At 39.2% G+C, this 25530-nt stretch overlaps 1 protein-coding gene across 1 annotated transcript; it reads left to right on the top strand.

Moving 5' to 3' along the window:
* Window positions 1–5519: 5519 nt before the first annotated feature.
* Window positions 5520–18150, top strand: vcpip1 (valosin containing protein (p97)/p47 complex interacting protein 1). Its single transcript, XM_002935320.5, has 3 exons — window positions 5520–8341; window positions 11357–11443; window positions 11961–18150. The coding sequence occupies exons 1-3, from the start codon at window positions 5701–5703 to the stop codon at window positions 12815–12817; spliced, it is 3585 nt and encodes a 1194-aa protein (XP_002935366.2). The 5' UTR covers window positions 5520–5700; the 3' UTR covers window positions 12818–18150.
* Window positions 18151–25530: the final 7380 nt, after the last annotated feature.

Genomic DNA, 25530 nt, shown 5'->3' with positions numbered 1-25530 from the left:
TGCAAGTGCAAGAAGCAAAGTATTATGAATCGCCCAAGGTAGCAGACCTGCCAACCCCTTACTCAGGTGGCACATGTGCTGGTGTGCAGAGTACAAATTAGCTCTCTAGATGAAATAAAAAGCATTTTTTTGGTTTTTTTTTTTGCCAAGGAATTAATCTACTTACCTTGCCTAATGACTGAAACAGCACTATTTGCTTGTGGAGCAGAGACAGGAGTGTTGGGGACCAGCAGGGTCCTCATTGATATGCAGTTTTAGTGCTTGTTTACTATACCCCAAGTATAGTGCAGGTATACAAAGCAGGAACTGACCCAAAAAACACATGCTTCCAAGTTTTTGGGCCAATCTCTGCTGGCCTTTGCTCGGGGTAGCTGTACTCAAGCTAAAGCTGTGCCTGTCATTATTGGATATGCCATTTCTTTAAAAAAAAAAAAAAAAAGAAGTGCAAGAAAAAGATCCCATCATAAAGCGAGGTTAATCGAAGATTTACAGAGGATGAGGCCCAGTTTGACACACCAGTTACAGCAAGAATGACTGTGAATGCTTACTTAGTTTCCTGTATCCTCCCAGAGTGTCATTTAATGAAGCTTTGGAGAAAAAACACATATATGGTCTAAGATGTTCTTATGCATATAATATTGTCAGAAAAACCCCAAATATGCTTGCAAGCCCCACATGTCGACATGAATTAAACTTGTTTAGGTACCCATAAGGTTAACATGCCCCTATAGCTTTAAACCCTACAACTTCCTTAGTTTATGCTGTTACTGGGCAAAGACCCATGTATCAGTTTAGAGTTTGCCTTATGCGTTATTGGTTATTTTTGGGTTGACCACCTCTTGCACTCTCATGTAGTGTTTAGCAGAAGGGTGTGTCTTCCGCTTTGGCTGCCTCTGTGTCTCAGGTGAAGGTCCACTGAGACTGGGATCAGAATAGGCCCCAGTAAAGCCATTATTGCCCTAGAGTCACCATATGCTCTAGTGAAGTTGGGGACAGGGACCTCGTGAATGAGGACCAGTTAGATAGTTACTCTTGTTAAGCACTTTCTAGGAAAGTGAGATAGAGAGGCAAGGAAGCAAGACCAGTTTTGGCTCCACCAAGGAAAGTAGCTGGAAGTACCCTTCCATACAGGCAATTATGCATTAGCGTAGGGCCACGGTTAAGACATAGGAAACAGGCAGTATCTAAACCCTGATCCACAGTCGACTGTAGGACTCTTAAAGCTAGAGGTATTCAACCTGAGGACTGCGGTATCTATCCTGACTGCTTCCAAAAGGGTGCCAAGCTGACCAGGTGCATTTACCCTGCCCAGACTCTAAAGGAGGTGGGATAAATTGGTGTGCATCCATTCTTTGCTGTCCTCAGGGGGTACTATCATATAACATCTGTATGTGAGTATATTGCAATAACCCTGCACATTAATTGCCTTTGACAATAAATACATTCCATTGCTCAACTGCAAGAACCTTCTGTGTCCATTTTTGATAATCCGCACTTCACACAGCTACAGTGAGTTGTAGTTACACTACACCCCTAGTTCCACTGGTCACTTCCATTTAGCGAAGACCCATCCTAAAGGATTGAGTCACATGTACTCCACGCTCGGTCTAAACCTATACTAGCAGTGCTTTGACTGTTTTACAGCCAAATAGGGGTTACACTTGCTTATGACATATTGGTACATCCACAGGGCCCAAGTTTGTTTATGTTTATTTGACTTGTATGTATCCATTGTCTGCCGTGTCACTCTCTCTTTACGAACCCTCTGCTTGGAGCTTTTTATTCTTTTTTTAGTTATGCTATGCAGAATTTGGCACCTGTCAAACATGGCCCATTGGCATGTAAAACCTCTTGGCCAGAGAATTTGCTAATTTAGTCATCACCAGTCTAAGTGCAGCTAAGGGAAGTTTTATATCCTGTTTTCATCCCACCCAGATGGGTACATTCCATGAAATCCCACAGCTTGATATTTTCTATAAATCTGATCAGTTTAACAGAATTTAATAAAATGTGCCACAATTTTTCTTCTCAATGACACATGTGCAAGATGTTTTCTAAACTGGTCATAGGGTGAAGGACACTAAATGGAAATTGTTAGTGCCATAGAACCATAAGAAACCCAGCATACAATGAATATATTGTGTGGTGCACTGTCTTGTTATTGTTAAGTTATTGTACATATTGTTACATACAAGTTTATTTACAAAAGGAAGATTAATCAGCACTCCCTGTTTTTGGAACACAAAGTTTGGTCACACAGGTTAAATAACCCCAAGGTGAACCAAGAAGGTTCTATACATAACTGTGAGATAGTTCTCTTGGTGTAGTGATAATGGTCTCATTGTTACTCTCTAACCAAAAGTATTTGTTCTTAATTTATTATATATTCCTCTCCTACACTTCCAGTTCAATTATACACTTGCCAAAACAAAATCCAAATCGTGATTGTCGACCAATCCAGGGCATAATAAAGGAGACAGCAACTTCAGATTCTGCAGGGAGGTGGGACTGATTTTTGTAGTTTCCTTATATCATCTTCTTTGAGATTTAAGGAATAGGGGTATTTGCTAGTAAGCTGTATGGACTATTAGCAACCAATGAGAAACAGATAAAGTACACGAATATCTGGATGACTATGTTTAGTGTGAGCATATAGGCACAACCACCACAAGTCTGTAAGTCACATCATTTATGGGCCCCAAAGAGCAGAGAGGATCATGGGCAGATTTTACCAGGCCAGTAATAATGGTGGAACAATGTTTTGAGCAAAAGTACATTTAGTAAGCAAACTGAGTCCCACCCCCAGCTCAACAGGGCACCAAAGAATAAGCAGATGAGGTTTTTTGCTGGTCAGATTGCATGTATACTTTTGTTATACAATATGTTCTACTTAACAGAAAATTAAACTAACAAGAGGGACTAAGTCATTACTTTAGAGACCTTAAATCGCTTTTGCTAAGACTGGGCACATTTGTACTTAGAATGTAACCCATGACAGCCAACCAGTGATTAGTTTTATTTCAACCATATGCAAGTAAACAATGAGCTCACAGTGTAGTAAGAACAGGGGTCCCAATGTAAGGAGGCAGTGCATTTGGCCACATATGCTGATGGCAAAATGACACTAATTCAGTCCAGTCCATTATCTGCACTACTGGACTGCTACAGAGCTGCTACTTTCTGTCTCAAGGTCTTCCTATGGCCATATGTATGTATGCATCAGTCAAACTATTTTACTTTTTAGAAATGTTTAATTTGTCAGTTTGGATTTTATTACACAACTTAAACCAAATTTTAGTACAGCTGAAAAATCTATGGACAAAATTTTGCCACTTTCACTTTCTTGTAAGCCATATAACAATATGGACTCAAATTCAGTTTGGCTGAAATGAAAGGTTTACCCAAATAAACATCTTCAGTTGCCTATGAGGTGTGCTGTTTGAGTGGCTATCTAGATTTGGTGGATATGGATTCAATATGTGTCTGCTTTTAGGGGTGAGGTGGCAACCCTAGTTTTCAGTAAGATTCAGTGACAAGCTTCTCCTTAGTTTCCTCTCGTACAGGGCTTTGGGAAAGAAATTAGGAAACATGACAACCAGCACAACCTTGTATTTACTGAACCTTGTTCTCATATAATATAACTGCCACAATGTACCTATATTTGTCTTTCTTTTCTGCCTTTGCACAGTTGGTAGTGACACATAGCAATTGCCCTGGTTTTTTCTAGCTGTGATGTACATCTCAGGAATGTGTGAAATGCAGCCCCCTAGTGGGTCATAAGTGTTAAATCATTACAGACAAAAAACATAGAGTAGGCCACCTGGGGGTGTATTTGATTGATTGCTATGGGAAACATTACTGGTGATCACCAATGTTGGTAAACACATCCCTGGTTTGAAAAAAAAAAGAGAAATATTAATTGTTCCAAGAGGAAGAGAAAGTGGTGTCGCCATTAACTTCCTTAATATTTTATACTTCCTCAACTGCGTTATCTTAACTTTTGATTTATTAACCATATGCTGTCCCAATTTTTCATATTCAGCATGCTCTTGACAGCATTTACACTGTCGCACAGGAATTTTTAGTGCTGTGCTTGAGCCTTTGTATATAAATATATATATATTATATAAATATAATAACGGAAGGTTTTGCTAAATGGTCAGCCATAGAAGTTGCTGAGTGTCTTTATAGTTGTGTCACCTAGCAAGCTGGCCCAATCATCAGTGGTCTATTAGTACAGGAACAGAGTTGCGACCTGTATTGGAAAAAAATGCCAGCCTTCCTATAGTTTTATCTTTGCTCCCTATTAATAACATTGGCATGAAGCATCATTTTTACCACCCACCTACAGGCCAGATGATAAACCTATATAGCTTTGTGCACAACAACAAAAACAAACTATCAGTCATGAAAAGAAGTGGGCTATCAGCTTGTGATCCCTGAAGCTGCCAGCTGGGTGTCTAATCTGCAGGACACTGTGGAGATTACATAATATTAGATACAATTTTAATGACATAATATATGATAGTTTTCTTGTTGCCCTTCATGGAGGACAGAGTTTTGGAGATGATTAAAAATGCCCCATTTCCAATTAGACTAGTCTTTGACATTAAAAGGGCAGTTTGACATAAAATTCATGTTTACTATGCTGTATTCAGTGATACCTTGAAACAATTTGCAGTTGTTATCAAGTTACTGGCTATATATTTCCCAGGCTTTAGGCTGATGCCACATGTGGCGTTTTTATGCTGCGTTTTTTCTCAGCCTAAAAACGCCGCACAAGCCACACAGCCCCTGACTATGGCATTTTTCAGCCTAGTACTGGTGACGTAGCAAATCCCGTTTCCATGGTGTTAATACTGCGAAATAGCAAAAAACGCCGCATATTTCCGCTAGGTCTGGCAGCTGCCTTTGCGTATACATAGGAATAGCTTGCTTTGCAAATACTGGCGTATTTCGGCCTACGCTTGAAAAATCCGTGCTAAGGCATTTTCTAGCGTATTTCCGCAAAATACAAATATACAATAATTAAGATTTTCCATAAACTATTTGACAGCACATTTTACAACAAATCTAATTGTTTTAGTCACAACACATAAATGTGTACAGTAAAAGTCAGTGCCCAATCAAAGAGTTAATACTATTTCAGGGAACATTCCGCACACATCTGTGCTAGATTATAATTGTACTGGCGGATGAGAATTGGTCAGGTTTGTCAGTGCAGGCAGGGTTATTGGGTATGTGTGGCATCGCAGGTTGCTAGTAGGAGTACAGACACTGGAAAAGTTTTTCAGCGCCCCTGCACAGTACAAAGGGCAAGGCGGCCCAAACAGGAAGCAAATAGAATCCCCGTTCAGCTGTTAGACTTCGCACTGTGTTGCGCTAGGCCAGCAGCAGCTGAACTTGGCTTCTCCGCCACTTCCGTGTTAGAGCCGTGGTGCACCCTGGGAATTGCAGTCCAATCAATCCCCCCTTAAAGACATTTATTCCTGCGATAAAAACTACAACTTCCGACATGCATTTTCAGGGAGGAAGAGAAAGAGAAATTGACGTATCAGAAAGGGGCCGTTACGTCTGTCAACGACTCCGGCAGAGAATAGGGCGGAGCAGTTGCTGCAGGTACCGAGCTGTGCTGCTGCGCTTCCGCATTGGAAGGGGTCTGGAGAATGAGCTAGCGGGGACCGTGTCCAGCACACAGTCATGTCCCAGCCTCCCCCTTCACCGTCGCAGATGCAGCCGCAAAGGAGGAGAGATCGGCGCATCTTGTCTGGGACCTGCCCAGACGCTAAGTGCCGGGCCCGGTTGTTTTTCCCTGCCCAGGGCTCGGCTAGCATAGAGTGTACGGACTGCGGCCAAAGGCATGAGCAGAGGCAGCTGCTGGAGGTCGAGGAAGTGACCGAACCGGACGTGGTGCTGCATAACCTGCTGCGGAACGCACTGCTCGGTGTGGCAGCTCCGCCCCGGAGGAGCACGGACATGGCTAAAGTCATGGGGCTCTCCAACTATCACTGCAAGCTTCTCTCCCCCATCCTGGCCCGCTATGGCATGGATAAGCAAACGGGCAAGGCCAAACTACTGAGAGACATGAACCAGGGGGACGTGTTTGACTGTTCCCTGCTAGGGGACCGGGCCTTTCTTATCGAACCCGAGCATGTGGATACCGTCGGGTATGGGAAGGACCGCTCAGGCAGCCTCATCTACCTCCATGATACTCTAGAGGACATTAAAAAGTCTAACCTTAACCAAGAGTGCATCATTCCTGTGCATGTGGATGGGGATGGTCACTGCCTTGTCCATGCTGTGTCCAGGGCGCTGGTTGGCCGGGAGCTTTTTTGGCATGCTCTGAGAGAGAACCTGAAGAAACACCTGAAGGAAAATCTGGACAGGTACAAAGCCCTTTTCCATGACTTCATTGATGCGGCTGAATGGGAAGATATTATCAACGAGTGTGACCCTTTGTTTGTGCCTCCAGAAGGAGTTCCACTAGGACTGAGAAATATTCACATTTTTGGCCTGGCCAATGTTCTTCACCGTCCCGTTATCCTTCTTGACTCCCTTAGTGGGATGAGGAGTTCTGGAGATTATTCAGCCACTTTTCTTCCAGGGTTAATACCAGTGGAGATTTGTAAGGGTAAAGATGGACAATTAAATAAGCCAATTTGCATTGCATGGAGTAGTTCTGGGCGCAACCATTATATCCCTTTGGTTGGTATCAAGGGCGGCTCTTTACCAAAGTTGCCTTCAAGACTGCTTCCTAAGGCATGGGGTGTTCCCCAAGATTTGATAAGGAAATATATAAAATTAGAGGAGGATGGCAGCTGTGTGATTGGAGGTGACAGGAGTTTGCAGGACAAATATTTGCTGAGGTTGGTTGCTGCAATGGAGGAAGTATTCATGAACAAGCATGGAATCCATCCCAGTTTAGTATCAGATGTTCATCATTATTTTTATAGAAGAACTGGGGTCATTGGGGTTCAGCCTGAAGAAGTGATTGCTGCTGCAAAGAAGGCAGTATTGGAAAACCGCCTCCATAAATGTCTCATTTGCGGGGCACTGTCAGAACTTCTGGTTCCTCCAGAGTGGTTAGCCCCAGGAGGGAAGTTGTATAACTTGGCAAAAACAACCCACGGTCAACTAAAACCAGATAAAAATTATAGTTTTCCTCTTAACAATATTGTTTGCTCTTATGATGCTGCAAATGACATTTTGGTACCTGACTATAATTTAAGTAATCTGACCAGTTGCAATTGGTGCCGTGGTACCTCAGTACGGCGAGTAAGAAATGATTCCTCCATTGTCTATCTGGATGGGGACAGAACTAATACAAAATCCTTTGGAGGTAAATGTGGTTGTGGCTTCAAACACTACTGGGATGGCAAGGAATACGATAATTTGCCAGAAGCCTTTCCTATTACACTCGAGTGGGGAGGAAGGGTTGTAAGGGAAACAGTATACTGGTTTCAGTATGAAAGTGATGTGACTTTAAATAGCAATGTATATGATGTTGCTATGAAATTAGTTACTAAGCACTTCCCTGGGGAATTTGGCAGTGAAATACTGGTACAAAAAGTTGTAAATACAATATTGCATCAGACTGCCAAAAAGAATCCCAATGATTATACACCAGTAGCTATAGATGGCGCCCATGTCCAAAGAATGGAGGACGTTAAACACGAACAAGAGCCTGAGTCGCATTTGCCGACAAAAATAATTCTTACTGGTCAGAAAGCTAAGACTTTGCATAAAGAGGAGTTAAACATGAGCAAAACTGAAAGGAAACTGCAGCAAAGCATTACAGAACAAGCAGCTGTAATGCAGAAACGGAAAACAGAAAAAATCAAGCAAGAACAGATAGGACCAACACGGTCTTCATCCCCTGGAGCTGCCAGAGAGAGCCCACCATCAGGCCCATCAACACCAACAAAAACTCCCTACTCTCCAACCGCTTCTAAAGAAAAGAAAATACGAATTACAACCAATGATGGGAGGCAGGCAATGCTTACCTTAAAATCCTCTACCACATTCTCAGAACTGCAAGAAGGGATTGCTAAAGAATTGGCTATTCCTCCACATTTACAAAGCATCCGCTATGGATTTCCTCCAAAAGAGCTGGTTCCACCAAAGGAGGGCCTGGAAAATGAGCCAGTCCCATTACAGCATGGTGACAGAGTGACAGTAGAAATTTTAAAGGGTAAAGAAAAACCACAGCCCAACATGTCCCATTCGGTCCATGAAGTAACAGAGGATGATGCTGCAATGTCTAGTAACTCTGTTTCAAAGGAGCTTCAAGAGCAGATTGACAAGGAGATGTACTCATTATGTTTGCTGGCAACTCTCATGGGTAAGAAACACTAATGCTCACATGTATATTAGTGTCTTTGTACAGATACAGGAGCAAATCTAATAGTCTCCTGATAGTTCTTGCTAGTCAGTTACCCAAAGTCCAGTGGGCTAGCACAGGGACTTAGAAATTGCAAGCATCTGACAAGTGACATTTTTCCTTTTGAAAACAGCAACAGTCAAACTGTTGGCAAGTGCCATTAGCCCAAGGCAGTGTTTATTAACCTTTGGTCACCAGATGTTTCTGGACAACAAAACTCTTCAACATATGAGTTAAACATCTGGATACAAGTAATACTGCAGCTTAGAAAGTTATAAGTGCTCTGTGTAATTTTTTTTATTGGTTGACTGTTGTAATAGTTGCTTTGATAGTTAAAGGGAAGGGTAGGCATTGTTTCAAAACAGTTTCATGGCAAAAGCTCCTGGCAAGGGCGAGGCAGTCCAACCGGAGACCCATACCTATAGTTTCCATAGGTGCCTTTGCATGACATTATCGTTATACAATCCAACCCAAGAATAAAATCTTGTTTTGACGTGTTGTCACGCTGCAGTGCAAACACAGTAACAGATTAACAAAGAAGAAATGCACATTATAGCCAGTCTTTGTATCGCTGATGCAGGTTCTTTGTGGGTAGATGGATAAAATTCAGCTGTTTCTTGTCTTAGTGCAAAGCCACATCTTGGTCATGCTGAATCTAACATACCTAGAAACAAGGTGGAAAATTTCCCTACAAGCTTTCTTGAGAAGCAGCTGCATTTTAGCCATAAACAGCTTTAGGACTGAAGTTGTGATGCAGTTTCTTGCTTCTATCTCTGTTTTCTATAAACTTTAACAGTGTTTTGCTAGCAGTAATCAGAAATCTGTGCCAATTAGGGCTCCCTTCAAACATGATTCTGATGGAATGTTTTGCTCCTTTGCAGTTGAAGTGCATGCTATTGCAAAGTACCATGCATAGTGCTTAGAATTACACAGCCTAAAGCAAGTTGTGCAACATGTTAAAGGAAAACTATACCTCCAGAATTAAAACTTAACCAACATATACTTTATATTATGTTAAGTGACCTATTAAAGATCACATGACCAGAAATAATTCAGCTTTAACTATAACAGTAAAAAGTGTGGAAGCAAAATGCAAAACTCTATTCATAAATTGGCTGATGTTAACTACCATGTATGTGTGCCTTGGCTTGTTTGTGTGCACTGTGAATCCTATGAGCTGCTTGTGCTGTAGGAATGACATAAGACTGAATGCAGGGATAGATTCTGACAGGGCTGTGGAGATGGTAGGAACAGTAACAAAACACAAAAAAATGTATAAAAGTAATATATTATGTACTGTTGCACTGCACTGGTAAAAGTGTGTTTGCTTCAAATTCCTACTATAGTTTATATAAACAAAGCTGCTGTGTAGCCAAGGGAGTAGGTAATTAAATTGAAAAAAGAAGAGACGGCATAGGTTACATAGCAGAACACAGAAAAGCTGTGTAGATTGCCATTGTATTCTACAGAGCGTATCTGTTATGTAACCTGTGCCTTTTCTCTAGCTTGAATGGCTGCCCCAAGGCTACATTGTAGCTTATTTATATGAGCTGTAGAAGTTTTTCTTAAGCAAACATGAAGCTTTTTTTAGTGCAGGGCAGCAGTACATTATGTTTTAATTACTTTAAATCATTTTCATTTTTTGGTGTTACTGTGCCTTTAATATACTAATATATTTCCCATGTTGACTGAAAGGACACAACATACAAGGTATTTCATCACTGCCAAAGCTCAGCAATTTTAAAGCTCTATGAAGGTGGTGTCTGCTTTTAGGAACAAACCAAAGAACTACTGGCTAGGAAGCTGATGCACTGGCTTATTGGCCGCCCAAAACTGCCTACATGAATGAGCATACTGTTCAAGTTTGGGTCTAAATCTTAAATAGTTGTTTTAAGCAAAAGGCCAGTGTTACATGTTGTGCTTATTCTACTGCATAGCATCCAAGTGTCAGTGCACACAATGGGTATATTTTGGCACAAAATGCATACAGGTAGATGCAATTTGTCGCTGCTTTTAAAAAACTTGGCAGACATAATTGCCTTGAGAAAGCACAATGTTTGACACTAACCTAAGGCACAAAGCTAGATGAGCAAGTGATCTGTTTATGTGCAGTGTGTTTGTGTTTGCCTTTCTCCCCTAAACACTTTTGAGCAGGGCCCTCTGATTCAATTTTTAACCCTTGTTTGTTAAATTATTGTATGACCCCTGTTTGTTATAAATTAATATAAAGCTCCAAGGAACTTGCTGGTGCAAAATAAATAAATGATGATGATCTCCTATATCTAGGGTGTCCAGTAGTGTTGTGATTTATCAGTAGACTAACTGCTGATTGGTTGCTTCAGGCAACTGCACTTGTCCTATTTATGTTTATAAGTGATCATATAAGTTGGTGACGAGCAGATCTTGGCAGCTCTCCGTTGCACACAAGCAACTCCATTACATCACCCATTTAGGTAGTCTTATTTTTTAAATTTTAATTCTTCTTACTCCCTTACACAATATCATGAAGGATAGATTTTAATATAAATAGCATTGCTGAATATCGAAAACAAACCTGCAACTACTGCACATTAAGTGTCTGTGAATATCATGATGTTGGTTCAGAAGGTTAGCAAAGATAGCTTTTAACTTGGTGAGCGTGATTGCCTATAGCAATCAGTGGCGTTCCTAGACCACGCCAGGCCCCCCTGTAAAAAAAAATTCTTATGAAGGGCCTGGTGTGCTATTCAGGCACTTCCATATGTACATTCTGGGAAGACGAGGACAAACATAAAGGCTTGAGCAAAGGGTAAACAGCGGGTAGGGGTACTTGCAATTTTGTATACTGAAATTATATACTGGTAATTGATATTATTTAAATTCTGGCAATGTAATGCTTTGGTAAATTGATTGTTGTATTGCAGAACAAGAATGTCACTACTAATAGAAATCAGAATAAGGCATTAATAACCTAAAACTCATCTTTTTCTATTTCAGGGGAAGATGTTTGGTCCTATGCTAAGGGACTTCCTCATTTGTTCCAGCAAGGAGGTGTCTTTTACAATATCATGAAGAAAAATATGGGTATAGTAACTGACACTGTTTTGATATTTATTCAAACTTTTTGAAAGGGAGCATAAAGCTTTCAGTGGGGGTCCTAAATGGTGCAGTTTTTGCTTATCCACATCAGAACAGCAGTGTGTTCTATGATTGTGCCAATCATAATCCTCCATAGTTGGTCATTGCTCATGCCTGCTTAAGAGCCAGATGTAGATAAACTAACTAGTAAATGTATATAAGGGGTGTGAAGAGAAGCACAGCGCTTATGCCAGTTCACGTGCAGTCAGTGCTTGTTTGAGCAACAGAAACACAAGCTTTTTGCGGGCCTCCCATCCCTAAAGTTTCTGTATTACTCCAATGAGCATTTTAGTTGCACCTGAACTGGCCTCAGAGTGTTTTACTTTTCTTTTTACTTTGAGCTACTATTGTGTTAGCGAGGATGTAGGGCTGAAAGCATTTATTAAAGTATGTTCACACTCAAATAATAAGGTATGTAAGATTGTGTGTGCTACAAATAGCGTGTTTTCTATTCTGTTTGTAGGAATGGCAGATGGGAAGCATTGCACATTTCCTCATCTTCCTGGGAAAACCTTTGTCTACAATGCTGCTGAAGACCGGCTAGAACTTTGCGTTGATGCTGCAGGCCATTTTCCTATAGGTCCTGAGGTTGAAGATTTGGTGAAAGAGGCTTTGAATCAACTGCGTTCTGAAGCAGCTTCAAAAAGTAGAGAGTCTAGTCCTTCACATGGATTGATAAAGCTGGGCAGCAGTGGGGTGATAAAGAAGAAGTCTGAGCAGCAACACAATGTGACAGCATTTCAAGGGAAAGGGCACTCCCTAGGAACAGCTTCTAGTAGCCCTGAGCTTAAGCAGAAACCAAGGGATGTAACAAAGCATGGTACAACTACAGATTTCAATAGCACTTTGACATATTCAGAACCTTCACCCTTTCAGTCCACTACCAGTGACAATGAGCCGATCAGAGTAGCTCCAGGTGTAATAACCATGAGAGATAGCAGGCAACTTGACCCCAATTTAATTGAGGCCCAGCGGAAAAAGTTGCAAGAAATGGTTTCTTCTATTCAGGCTTCAATGGATAAGCACTTACGGGATCAGAACGATGAGCAATTGGTGGTAACTGATGCATCTCCAAAGAAGGGAGAATGGAATTCTGCAAAGTCGGGAAGCAGTCAAGAGCAGGTGATGGGAAGTGTTATAGTGAACACAGAAGCAACTGTGGCTTCTGAAGCAAGAAGTATCAGTGTACAAAGCTCTGTGGAAGCAAAATTGTCTGGGAGGCTTAAAATTCAACCCGGGGTATCTACAGATGATCCAGAAGAGATGGACAGCCAGGATACAGAAATGATCAATGTGGCTGAGCCTATGGATCATTCATGATAAAAATTAAGGTTAAGTGTAATAGAAACATGCATAAGTACATATTAATATGTAAATTTATGGCTGGGCCACTCTGTGAAATACTCCTTTCCAACATTCTTATATGGTTAAAAGAATATTAAACTCCTCATTGCTGCATGAAAACATGTTTGTTTGGAAAAAGCTTCCAGAGTTATACTAGCTTTGACATGGACTCAAGGGAATATCTGTAGATGTCTTAAGAATCTTTATGTTCATGCATTAAGCAAAAATTCTGCCTCCTTGTGCTGAAGGATATGTCAGTAAGGGGGCGTTAGTAGCTTTTTTTCAGTAAAAGGGCAAGTAAAGCCCAAATTAAATATTGGCTTGTTTAGTTATTAACTATAGAGCTGCTGTGAAGCTCTCCACTGGCAGTAACCCTATACCTCTTAAATGATATTACAGTGCAACCTTAACACTTCTCTCTAGTTTGGTCCTCCTCTTCCAAGCCCAGGATTCAGGGACCTTGGTGTGAATTTAGACTGGTGTTCTGCACCCCGGTAGAATTGGCGGGGTGACTGCACTAGCTTAAAATCAGGAAGGGAAGTGGGGATTGCAAATGAGAATGGCATGTAAAAGAGTGGTTCACCTTAAAATACACTTTTAGTGTGATTTAGTCAGTAATTTTGCAATTAGGCTTAATTTCTAATATTGTTGTGATTGTTGAATTATTTTAGTTCTAAGCACTTGAATTCATTTCAGTTTTGTATTTGGAACTGTTTAAAGGATATTAGCAGTTTTATACTACTGAATGGCACTTACAGCTTAGCAGCTCTGTCCAAGGGTGTTAGGGTTGATCGTTAAATAAACATTCAGGCCAAGTATCCAGGGAGATGCCACTCTGCATACTGCTTACTCAGTCAGCCAGAGGGAGGATTCATCTTCCTATATTTGCCCCTCTTATGTGCACTGAGGTCCTGCCAATGATCCCACATGGACATGATGCTCTCGCTTATCTCGTGAAAATGTCTTTTTACTTAGGTAATCAAGTAAGAAAGAGCATTAGGTTCATGTCAGATCAGTCAGCTGTGAAGTTGGTACCTTTGCTGGATTTAACTTTCTTATATGAGTCAGTTTGTTGATTAAGCATGTTAAATTTGGCCTGAGTGCAAAGTCCTGCAGTGCAAATAGGACCTCAAACCCTGTGGTCTAAATTCTTTGTTCTAAACATAGAATTTTAGCTTTAAAGTGTGCAGAACTTCTACTTGGTAAAAGAAAGGGGAGGGAATTAACGATTTTATTGCAGTCCCCTATTGAAGTACTAAAATTACAATTTTAGCATTTTAAGGGACAATATTCCAACCCTCCCAAAACTTACTTTAAAATAGTATAATAGTATAAACATTACATTTTACATTTGCTTTCTATGTTTTAACCATTTTTTGTAAAATATAGGTTTCTAAAAATTCATTTGTTTAATTCCCAACCTTCTAATATAGGCCCAGTACAATAGGTTGCTAAACTGTTAAAAATCTGATACATTAGCAGTATCTAAGAAATGGCAGCAACTGATGCATAAATTGTAGCAGTTGCTCTCTGACTTTTAGTAAAACTCAAAGTAATCTGGCAGATAAGAGATAGGGAACTCAAAACAAATGAATTTTAAAAACTTACATTATAAAAAGAAATAGAAAGTGGAAAGCAAATAAAAAAGTGATGGTGTGGTGCAATTAGAAAACGATATGTTAAGGTGAACTTCTCCTTTTATTAAGTCATTTTTTTCTAAAATAATTTCTGCTAAAAGCTTCCCCTTATGATGCATAATGCTGCTTGCTTTTGGATGCAGCACCACTGGCCTGTGACCTGATGTTGAGCAACACTGTGTTTAATCTGGGCTTCACTTTGGTAGAATTTATTGATATAAAGTAATATATGCGTTACTGTCAGAATAAACTCATTTTCTTCTGTCTCCAGCTTCTTGGCTTCAGTATTTAATAAGAATTTCAAGTTTATAAAACAGCTACACAGTGCAGCCTGAATATGCCCCCCACACTATATTTGCGGCTTTGAACGTGGCTGTGAAGTCCATACATTTTTTAAAACATGACTATGTAAATATAATTTGGCCCTCAAGGATTTTTTTTATGCAGACTAAGAGCCCAAAACATAGAAGTTGGACAACACTAAAGTAGGCAAAAGGTTGAGGGAGAACTGTATTGATTACATTTTTGAGCACAGATCTAACTGAATGCTATGAGTAAGCTGGACCTCTTCATTAGTAAATGAGCCCCAATGTGTAATGGCTATTGGAGGAGCACTTCTGGGTACATGCAGTTCCCCTACCTTTCATGCCTCTATAATTTGCAAGATCTCCAAAAAAAAGGTAATCATTTAGAACATGCCTTAGATAGCAGAACTTTAAAAGGTGTCTATCTCAATTATTGGTTGAATTAAGGCAAAAGTTGTCTAACTGACTGTTGAATAGCTTGCCTACAGTAAAGACTGAGTAGAGGATTTTTATTGATTTTTTTTTTCTTATTATACTGAAGCCTAGACTCTTGGCCTTCACGTTAGTGGCAACCACGACAGCCACTGCTGGATATTTGCCACTTCCCCAGCGTTTGCTTCACATGCTCTACATGCAGTTTTTGTTTGGAAACTCTAACATTTGTTTCCAGTAGTCACAAATTCCCAAAATTGTGCTGCAAGTGGAATCCTAAACATTTCTGTTGTTTACAGGTTTTTATGAGAACGTCTGTGTCTTTGCCCAACTGGTTGGAAAAATGAAACAATAAACACATTTTCTATGAGGTTTTGATTAAGATAGACCAAATACTCTGCTCTCACCTAGAGCCTATTTGTAGCTAACAGAATAGTAGCAGAAGGATATTTTGATACTGACTATGAAATGTTAAATAACTTATTCTGCACTTAAACGTCTTTTCTTTCATTCCATAAAGTAATTGTGCCATAACTGTTCAAAGACAGAAGTTCACTGTTGCATTCCAATAAGAGATCCCTAATCAGCTTAATGAGACCTTATACTCAACTGTTTTGCTATACATATCTTGATATTAAGTATCGGTGTGTTTGTGATTGAGCTGGAGTTTAAACTTTTTAGTTTTAAGATATAAAGCCACTAGTTGCAAGTAAATTCACTGTCATGTCTGCACAACCTTGTCTCTCTCACTGTTGCCCAAGAGCTTAAAGGTCCATTACATTTCAGCTTTTTTTTTTTTTTTTTTTTTTACTGGAAGGCTGTCCCAGACCTTCTGGAACAGTACAGGTTGATTATATTCTGTTTTGCATAAGTTTAATACAATATAAGGGAAAAATGTTAGAATGCCCTTTCTTCTAGTTTATCATTGGGCAGAGGGGTACCCTTAAGATCACTTGTGTTATTTTTTGGTTTGCCTTCATTCTGTCTTGAGCTGCATTGCTGTGCACCTTTATAATCTTCTTAAGATACACCAATCAGTTACTATATTTCCTCTATTATAATTGCATATGTGAGGTCTTAAAACTCATGAAAAAGAAAGTATAGTGGTTTGGACAGTCTTTGTTATTTCGCTGGAATGGAAAGCAAAGGAGTATATATAAATAGAATGCTACATAGGATGTAATGATCACCTAAACAGACTGCTAATAACTCTTCCTGCTGAAAAGTGTGTGGCAGTCGCTGTGGAGTTGGAGTGGCTTGCTAGGTGAATCAAAGATTAGGAAGAACACAGTGTTAGTTTGTCACATCCCTTGAGTTTTATTGCTATCGACATGATAATAGAATGCAACCAGTTCCTGTGTTTGCATGGCAGCATTACTTCAAAATGTTGTAGTCTAAATCTGAATACTATCTAGAAGCAGTGCAGTCCAACTTATTACATGTAGTGGGTGATTTTTATCTCATCGAGCATGTTCGAGAGCCAAATTAAATTAATGATTTCACACAACAAAGTTCTGTAGTACCTTTGAGCAGGCTGGGGGTCATAAAAATCCTTTGGAGGGCACATCTGGCCCCTGGGCCTCCATTTAGGAAGCCCTGATCTTGAAAGATATGATTTATGTAAGCGCTGTCTAAAAAAAAAGAAAAAAACAAAAAACCAAGATGTGGCTACTACACTGTATTCTTACTTCTTCCCTTAGTGGTAGGGACATTTTTTGTTTGAAGACATGCCGTTGAAATTGGCAGAGCTGAACTTAAAAATGCACAGAACAGAAGGCAGTATCCTATAACAATAGATGCATTATTATTGCATTATAGGAAGGGTTGTGTCTCGGAAAAGCCCTTGCCACACATGCCAGAAGCTAAAATATATTGAACAGGAAGCAGAGAAATGCACAAAATGACTGCTTATGAAAGCATCTCGCAGAGCACTCAATTAAATAATACATTTAGCCTTTAATGAATCAAATATACCACTTTGCCTTTGGAACTATTTGTACTGATGGAAGCAGCTATAAAGCATCGTATTGCAGGTCGCACCAGAAAGGTCACTTAACAGGAGGTTGCTCAGTAGTGTTCCACTTTTATTATGAGCATAGCCTGTTAAGATTCTTGTGTCTGCTGGACTCAGATGCCAATATAATGCCTTAAACAAAAATGAAATTGGGTCTTTGGTATTTGATTTAGGGTTTCAGTATTACTCTTCTCAACAGTGAGATGTAGCCCCAGAAATAAGATATTAAATGTGGATGTGAATCATCACTGATATTTCTTTAATTTTTCTTCTTGGGGTGCCTGATGTACATTGTGCCCATGTACACAGTATATGCTACAGTTGAGTACACGCTGAATAGGAATATCCATTCTGGGTTGCTACACGACGCAAAGAGTTGATGGAAGGCCGCAGGTTGGACATTGTTTGATCTTTACTATCCAAGCTGTAAAGCTTATAGCCTATAAAATATATTGTGGGTGCTTTAAAACCTTAAGTAGGTCTGGATTCCCCAGAATTCAAAAGATAATTTAATGTTTTCATCAGTAAATAATGAAATAATAATTTGATAGAAATGTATTTTGTTATAGTAGTGCTGGCTAAGTTTTGCCAAGACTGAAACGTTAGAGCACTTTATAGATGGACTCCTGGTTAGAATTCCATTGTGTAGATAGCAATCTATTGTGTAAATATGAAGCAGCAATGTTTTTAGAGTCCCTATGATTAATGGATCAATAGATAGTAACCATCTTCATTGCACTGGCTTTTAATTAGTAAATTGGTTTCTGTTCAGTGATTGCTGTGCTGAATGATTTATCTTTCATTTGCAATATTTGTAACAATAGTGTATAATAATAGTATATAGTGTACTATATTACACTTAATTGTACAGTATTTGAAGTTGGATTGCTCTATTAAACTATGTTAAATCTATATTTGAAACTAGCTCTTCACTGTGTCTTTATTTTTGTCAGGATTGTATTTATCATTTTTACTACATTCAAAGCTTTTTTTTCTTTTTCTTGACCTCTTAAATGAGAACTAAAAGCCAAAAAAATAACATTATTATTATTGCATTCAAAGTTGTCCACAGAACTTCCTGGATTTTGTTAGGCCATCTTCTGAGTGTCAGTGACATTGCACATGCTCAGTGTGCTGTTGCTACTGTTGAGAACCTTAGCTTAGAGGTTGTCAGAAATTATCAAAACATTAAAAATTACGTATCAGTTCAATACAAATCAGATTTGTAACATGAAATGTAATTGTATATATACAGTATATTGTCAGTCGGTAACTGACAGCAGCCCAGAATATATGTTGTGAATGAGCAGAAAAAAAAAGATGTGGAGCTACTGGGGGACATTTCTACAGCCCGCCATTGTGGCCTTGGGCTGATGCACAGGTAAGTATCTGCCATGTAGACTACCTGTGGGCCCGTGCCTAGGGCTGCGGCTCAGGTGTGCATCTATAAGAAATGCAAAAATCACTAAAAAAAAAAAACCCCAAACCTGCCACTGGATACCTAAATACAACCCAGCTGGTAAAAAAAAAACCTAAAACAAAGTGTAACACTGCTTACCTAATTATGTTTCATTTTAGTTCTACTTTAACAACTTAAAGGAACAGTAACACCAAAAAATGAAGTGTATAAAAGTAATTACAATATAATGTACTGCTGCCCTGCATTGCTACAACTGGTGTGTTTGCCTCAGAAAGACTACTATAGTTTATATAAGTAAGCAGCTGTGTAGCCATGGGGGCAGCCATTCAAAGGAGAAAAGGCACAGGTTACTTAGCAGATAACAGATAAACCCCCATTATATGGGGCTTATCTACTAGTTATCTGCTATGTAACCTGTGCCTTTTCTCCTTTTTTCCAGCTTGAATGGCTGCCCCCGTGGCTACACAGCAGCTTATTTATATAGTAGCTTTTCTGTAGCAAAAACACCAGTTTTTTGCAGAGCAACAGCACATTATATTTTAATTACTTTAAAACACTTTAATTTTTTGATGTTACTGTTCCTTTAAATGTAGCTCTGTTGGTATGAAAATAAATTCTGTGATGGTAATGATTGAGTGCTAATTGTGCAAATTATTACAATCAATAGAGGCAATAATGTTGAGGTATAATATGGGGGCAGACACATTTGCCTAGCCTTACTGATTTACTTTATATCTGTTACAGTAGGGCTGTCCATCTTACGCCCAGAGAGTCAGTCGTGGCTGACACGTTACTGTACATTACAGAACTGAATCAAATAGTAACGACAATATAAAGACTGGGGATATTGCTGTGTTAAAGTGGATATATATGTTAAGGGACCTTATGACAATAAAAGTATTTTGCTCTTTTCAAGGATGAATTACCAACAAAAAAAATATGGTCCTGCAGTGAATGACCATATAAACATAAATTATAAATAAATCAACTCTATCGTTATTCAAAAGTAGCTGACCAGCCTACTGCTAACACAAATACATGAATAACTTAATATACATACCCAATAAGACACAATTTCATCCAATTTTCATAAATGTTAATAAAAATGCATGCATCACTGCAGTTATGGGCCCTTAATTAATATACCAAGATAAAAAATGGTGAATATGGGGACAAAAATTTGTTGAAAATTCGTATTCACTTGTGTGTACACTACTCTCTCCTGTAGCCAATAGCTTTTAAAACACAGGCTTCATCTGGGCAGTGAAATTCAGTTTGCTGCAGAACTAACTTAAATACCTCCCTTTTATTTTTCTATTAACTTTACACATTCCTTGCCAAAGTGACCACATTCTTTTAAATGGCATCTGGGACAGTTAGTATGCACTGTTCATAATTATTGAATATTACACCAGTTACCTCCCTCTAGACTTTGTTGTATTTCACCATCAAATGGGTTAAATGTTGATTTTATTGCCTAGCTTACATAGAAGACTGTTAAACAAAACTAAAAAAAAAAAAAATATATCCAAAGTTTTAATAATAATTTATTAACCGTGCAATTCAATGTCAATGTCTTCAATTATGTCTCTCTCTCTCTCCCTCTCTCCCTCTCTCCCTCTCTCCCTCATTTCTATGAAGGTATTAAGACTCATTCTGTCCATGCTGAAAGTGCCACAGGCTGTCATCACCTTCTGTAGGCCTCCTGTTGTGTTATAATCCCACTACAAAATGCTTGATGTATCAGTGTTGGTGCTTGCATGTGCCTCACTAAGTACAGTGTTATTTGGAAGAATGGGCTGCGTTTCTTTCTGCAGTCCAATGCAGTGGAACACATTAAATGAGCAGTCCAGAGTAAAAATGTGTAAACAGACAGGCTGTGCAAAATAAAAAATATTTCTAATATAGTTAGGCAAAACTGTAACCTATAAAGGCTCTGGAGTGGGTGGATATCTAACATAATAGCCAGAACACTTCTTCCTCCCTTTTGCTATCAAGCTCTAGGGCTAAACGACAATAACAATTGCGGGCACAGGTGCATTGAAGCGAGGACCACATCAATGAGCAGATGTGGACCCCTTTCCAACAGGAAAATTAATCCTTACGGATCAAGATCTGGCCAATTTTAGGCCAGATGTCGGTCAGGTAGGCCCTTCAGAGGTACCCATACATGGGCAGATAAGCTGCCGAATTGGTCTGAAGGATATGAAATGGCAGCTGAAATCTGCTCGTGTATGGCCACCTTAAAAGGCCTTAATGTTTATTTTGCTCCTCTGTGCAAACTATGTTACATATGATGGCTTTCTTGCAGCCAGAATTAATCCCCCTGCAGCATTTTAACTGTATTTTGAGCTAGGCTTTTACTTGCTTGTTTATTCTTAATTTCTTTACTTTTTTTTTTTCAAACTATTCTGTTTTGAACAATTTTCCTTTTGCAAGACTGTGTGATTTCCTAGGCCTATGGCTAAGGTGGGAAATTAGCATTTACTGGCGTAACATTTTATTTATACTAGAAAATCATTAAAAACAAATTCAACAAAGTCATCTAAGAAACCATTTTTTTAATCCATCCTACATAAAATTATTTCTTTGTCAATAAATTGTAGTAAAGCATTGTTGCCAGTCAAGTGCCATCTTTCTAAATTTGACTTTATTGACACCTGCAAAATGGAAATAATAACTCCAAAATACTTACACCAACTTCAGTTTGGTGTAAGTTGTACTCCAGATCTGTATGGAGAAATTAGTTCCACAAAGTGGCGTTCTGAAACATCAGACACATCAGACACATTTTTCCAAAAAGTGTACTAAACTGAATGTTCTCATAACGCGAGTAACATTTTGTATGCCAGTTTTGTGAATTCCTCCATCGTACAGCGCAATGATGAACCACAAGGTATCCTACAAGGTACACGAACATCAAGTGCATTACAGTGTTCTGCTAAAGTTAGCATGGGGGGCAATCACACGTTTATATGGTTAAGACCAATACAACCTATTTTTTTTTTTTAATGCTTTTTTTTCCTAGAGAGTGACAATTTTCTAGGTATTAATTATAAAATGACTCTTTAAGAATGACCTTAACCAGTGACTGAAATCTTGAGTACACAAGTACCTTTTGACCAGTTCATGGAGTACTTTGAAAGCCAATATCCACCCGAAAAAGTTGCTTTTATAATACAAATATAAATTGGTCTGTTTATATTCTATGCGCTGCTGGTTTATTATATGTGCTACAGACTCCAGCAGATTAATTAAGACCCAGAAAATGTATGTTACAGTGTTTTAATAGTGGGAACCAGGAGTGACAGCAGAAAACAATAGATAAACAAATATTACTTTTTATTTTTTTAATATACAAAAAAACACTGCACTTCAGGTAGCTGCTTAGGCAAAACATGTGCTATGATAACATCAGTGTAAAATCTGGGAAAAAAGAAGCTACTTGCCTATAGGGAACGGCAAAAAAACTATAAATCTGGGTATGTAAAATCAGGATTCTACTGTAGTATATTAAAACTGGTTCCTTCCCAATGATATCATAGTGACAAATACAAGTATATATTTTACTGCATAGCTAAAGCTGTTTTCCATAATAGAGTATATTTGAGCCTGAATAAAGTCCTAAATAAAGTCTTAATTTAAAAAAAAAAAAAAAAAGTTTATTGCACAGCCTTATTATTAACACTAGATGGTGCCACAACCCAAAAATACATTCAATCTGCTCATCATACCAAGGAAAAAGTATGGGTTTTTTCTACAATCTACAACAAAGTACAGTATTGATACAGACACCTGCAAAAGCTGGTGAAATGTATAAAAACAATATGCATGTGTACATTGGAGGTGAAGGACAGGAACTTCAAGGGCCAGCATGATCACAAAAGGAAGCCATGCAGGCTTTAAAGAAATGCCATTCGCTGCTGATCACTAATGAGTTAATATAACAATTTTCCAATAATATCTATGATCAAAATTGTTAATTTTGAGAAATTTCACACAACTCCAAATGAGATGTGATATTACATATACTGCTGCACCGCGTATTTTGGATCAGCAATTGTATCGGGTCATCAGCTAATTTGTAAATGTACTTTGAGCTCATCCCCCATGAAGGCCGACCATCTGCCCAATAGGTGGAGGACCCCTGTACTTCTAGGTTAATCAAACACACAAAATACATAGAAATCAGTCCAACCTTTTATGTCTATATGAAACCTGTCTAACTGCTAGTTAGGTTAAAAAAAACCCATCTGAAACCTCTCTAATTTGCCTCAGAGGGGATAAAGTACCTTCCTGACTTCAAGATGGCAATGGGACCAGTCCCTGGATCAACCTATACTAAAAGCTATCTCTCATAACCCTATATTCCCTCATTTGCTAAGAAGCCATCTAGCCCCTTCTTAAAGCTATATAATGTATCAGCCAGCACGACTGATTCAGGAATTCTACAACTACAGCTCTCACAGTAAAAAAAAACAAACCCTTTTTGAATATTAAGATGGAACCTTTTTTCTAATCAGAATGGGTGCCCTCATGTCTCCTACAAATACTGGTAAATAAAACAATAGAGAGATTATTATATGATGTCCCAATTATATATTTATACATAGATATCATATCCCCCCTTAAGTGCCTCTTCTCTAGAGTAAACAGACCCAACTTGGCTAATCTTTCTTTATAACTGAGACTTTCCATTCCCTTTACCAGATTAGTTGCCCTTTGTTGCACTCTCTAATATTTCAGCACTGGAGACCAAAACTGCAAGGCATATTCCAGATAGGGCCTTACCAGCGCTCTGTAAAGTGGGAGAATGCCCCCCTCCTCCTGTGAATCTATACCCATTTTCAGGGTCACCATCAGGGGGGATTGGGGTACATTTGCGCCAGGCCCCATGAAATTTTCTTCGGTAAGGCAAACTCCACTGACCACTAATGAACTGCCTGATTTATAAGCACATTAATTGATTATATTAAGTATTGAAATTATCTGCTTATTAAAAAGTAACACCAGCTGTTTATATTGGAAGCTATTTTACTACGTGAACTTTCCAGCAGAAGAATGACTGGTTGTTGGGCCCACAGTTAGATCATTGGACCACTAAGCTTAAGCAATTTATGTAACTAATACAAAAACTTACGTTATTTTCAAAGAAACTTACATATAAACTCCACTGACCCTCCCCAATTAAAATACTAACTTATTAGCACATTATTTGTTTTTACTATTTTTGTGAACTAGTACTGATTAGTTGTGGGGCCCCACAGCAATAAATTACGTAACTTCCATATCAAGCAATGACAGAGAAGGGGTAGGCAGGTGGAAAGGGGTTAAACTTAGGGCAAAACTCCCCCAATAAACTTACTTATTAGCACACTTATCAGTGGAACACTTTATATGAACTGCTTATTATTCAGTAACATCAGCTATTTACTGTATATAGCACACACAAGGGATGTGACCAAAATTTTGGTACTGTACGTTTGTGTTCATGGGGGGGCTTGAATGGAGCCCCAACCCTCTCCCTTTGTTCTTTTCTCCCTTTCTAATTTTTCAGCTACTCTTCCTCCATTTTCTTCGGTTTAGTCCATCTCTCCCTCTTTCACTTTACTCACTGTGTCTGCCTAATCAGCCTGGCATATTCACACTGCTTCTTCCCCTAGAGGTAGTTAGCTGCAAAATGCAGGGAGAATATGCATGCCTACATGTCCCCCACAGCTCCTGCCCTTTCAGCCTGGCTTATTACTAGCATTTACTTGTAATACTAACTTTTTACACATTATTTTATAGAGACTGTTCATGTGCCCATTGTTTTTTTGGAGTGAGAATACCCACACAAACACACGGCATATAAACTCCTTGCAGATAGTGCCCTGGTCTAAATCAAACCCCACTGCTGCAAGGCAGGGCAACTAGCTTCCAGTGTCGGACTGGCCCACAGGGATACCAGGAAAATTCCCGGTGTGCCCAGGTGTCAGTGGGCCCTCCTGCTTCTAGCCATTTGGCCTAATTCATAGTCATTACTTATTTTTCTATGGGAATAAAGCAGCTAAATATATAGAGGAATAGATTATAATATATAAAGATAAAAAAAACTAGGAAAATATAGAGATTAAGTAAGAAGTGGATAAAAAATAGTTTAGAGAGTGGGTCCATGGTCTAAGGTTTTCTGGTGGGCCCCTGGCTCGCAGTCCGACACTGCTAGCTTCTGCACTGCTGTGCTAACCTTATTCTCCTTGGTTTCCCCCCTAGTTCTGTTAAATAATACTGATAGGAAGCTGTAAAATATTAATGGACATTAAGGATGAAATTTATCATGCTGTGTAAAAGTTGTAAGTTCCAAGTGGGCACACTAAAGAATTGTATGTTAAATAATTTGTTACAAACTTGTCAAATGAAAAGTGCAGTCTAGTAACCCATAGCAACCCATAGCAATCAATCAGCAGATTGCACTAACTGCTCAAAAGCAACCTTCAGATTGGTAACTAGGGAAGACTAGACCTTGGCAAACTTTGCCCCTTTTTCATTAAATAGTTGGGGCAACATGTGAGGCCCCTGAATCCCTGAACGCTTGGGCTTCCTAAGATCTCCAGCTGCCACACAACATGTAGATTATACAGAGAAGTGACACTTGCAAACGTGGTACTAGGCAGCCTGAAAGGCAGAATTTGGCGCCCGCAGAAAGCACCAGCTGCGCCTCTCCCGCTGCACCTCCTCCCTCTTCCCTGCCTGACAGCTGTCTAGCCCCCCCCCCCCCCCCCCTCACGGAACGAAGTGCGGCTCCAGCACCCCCAATCATTCCAAGCGCACAGCAGAACCCTGGGACATAAACAGCAGCCACAGACTCAAGTTAAATTCATCATTATTTATTGTTTGGTTAT

The sequence above is a fragment of the Xenopus tropicalis genome, chromosome 6 (genome assembly GCF_000004195.4).
Source record: "Xenopus tropicalis strain Nigerian chromosome 6, UCB_Xtro_10.0, whole genome shotgun sequence".
NCBI lineage: Eukaryota > Metazoa > Chordata > Amphibia > Anura > Pipidae > Xenopus > Xenopus tropicalis.
This window is presented reverse-complemented; position numbering and strand designations above follow the sequence as displayed.

Coding starts and splice junctions, on each gene's coding strand:
- vcpip1 (XM_002935320.5), top strand. CDS start 5,701: ATGTCCCAGCCTCCCCCTTCACCGTCGCAGATGCAGCCGCAAAGGAGG. Junction 8,342..11,356: donor TTTGCTGGCAACTCTCATGG/GTAAGAAACACT, acceptor TTTCTATTTCAG/GGGAAGATGTTTGGTCCTAT. Junction 11,444..11,960: donor TATCATGAAGAAAAATATGG/GTATAGTAACTG, acceptor TTCTGTTTGTAG/GAATGGCAGATGGGAAGCAT.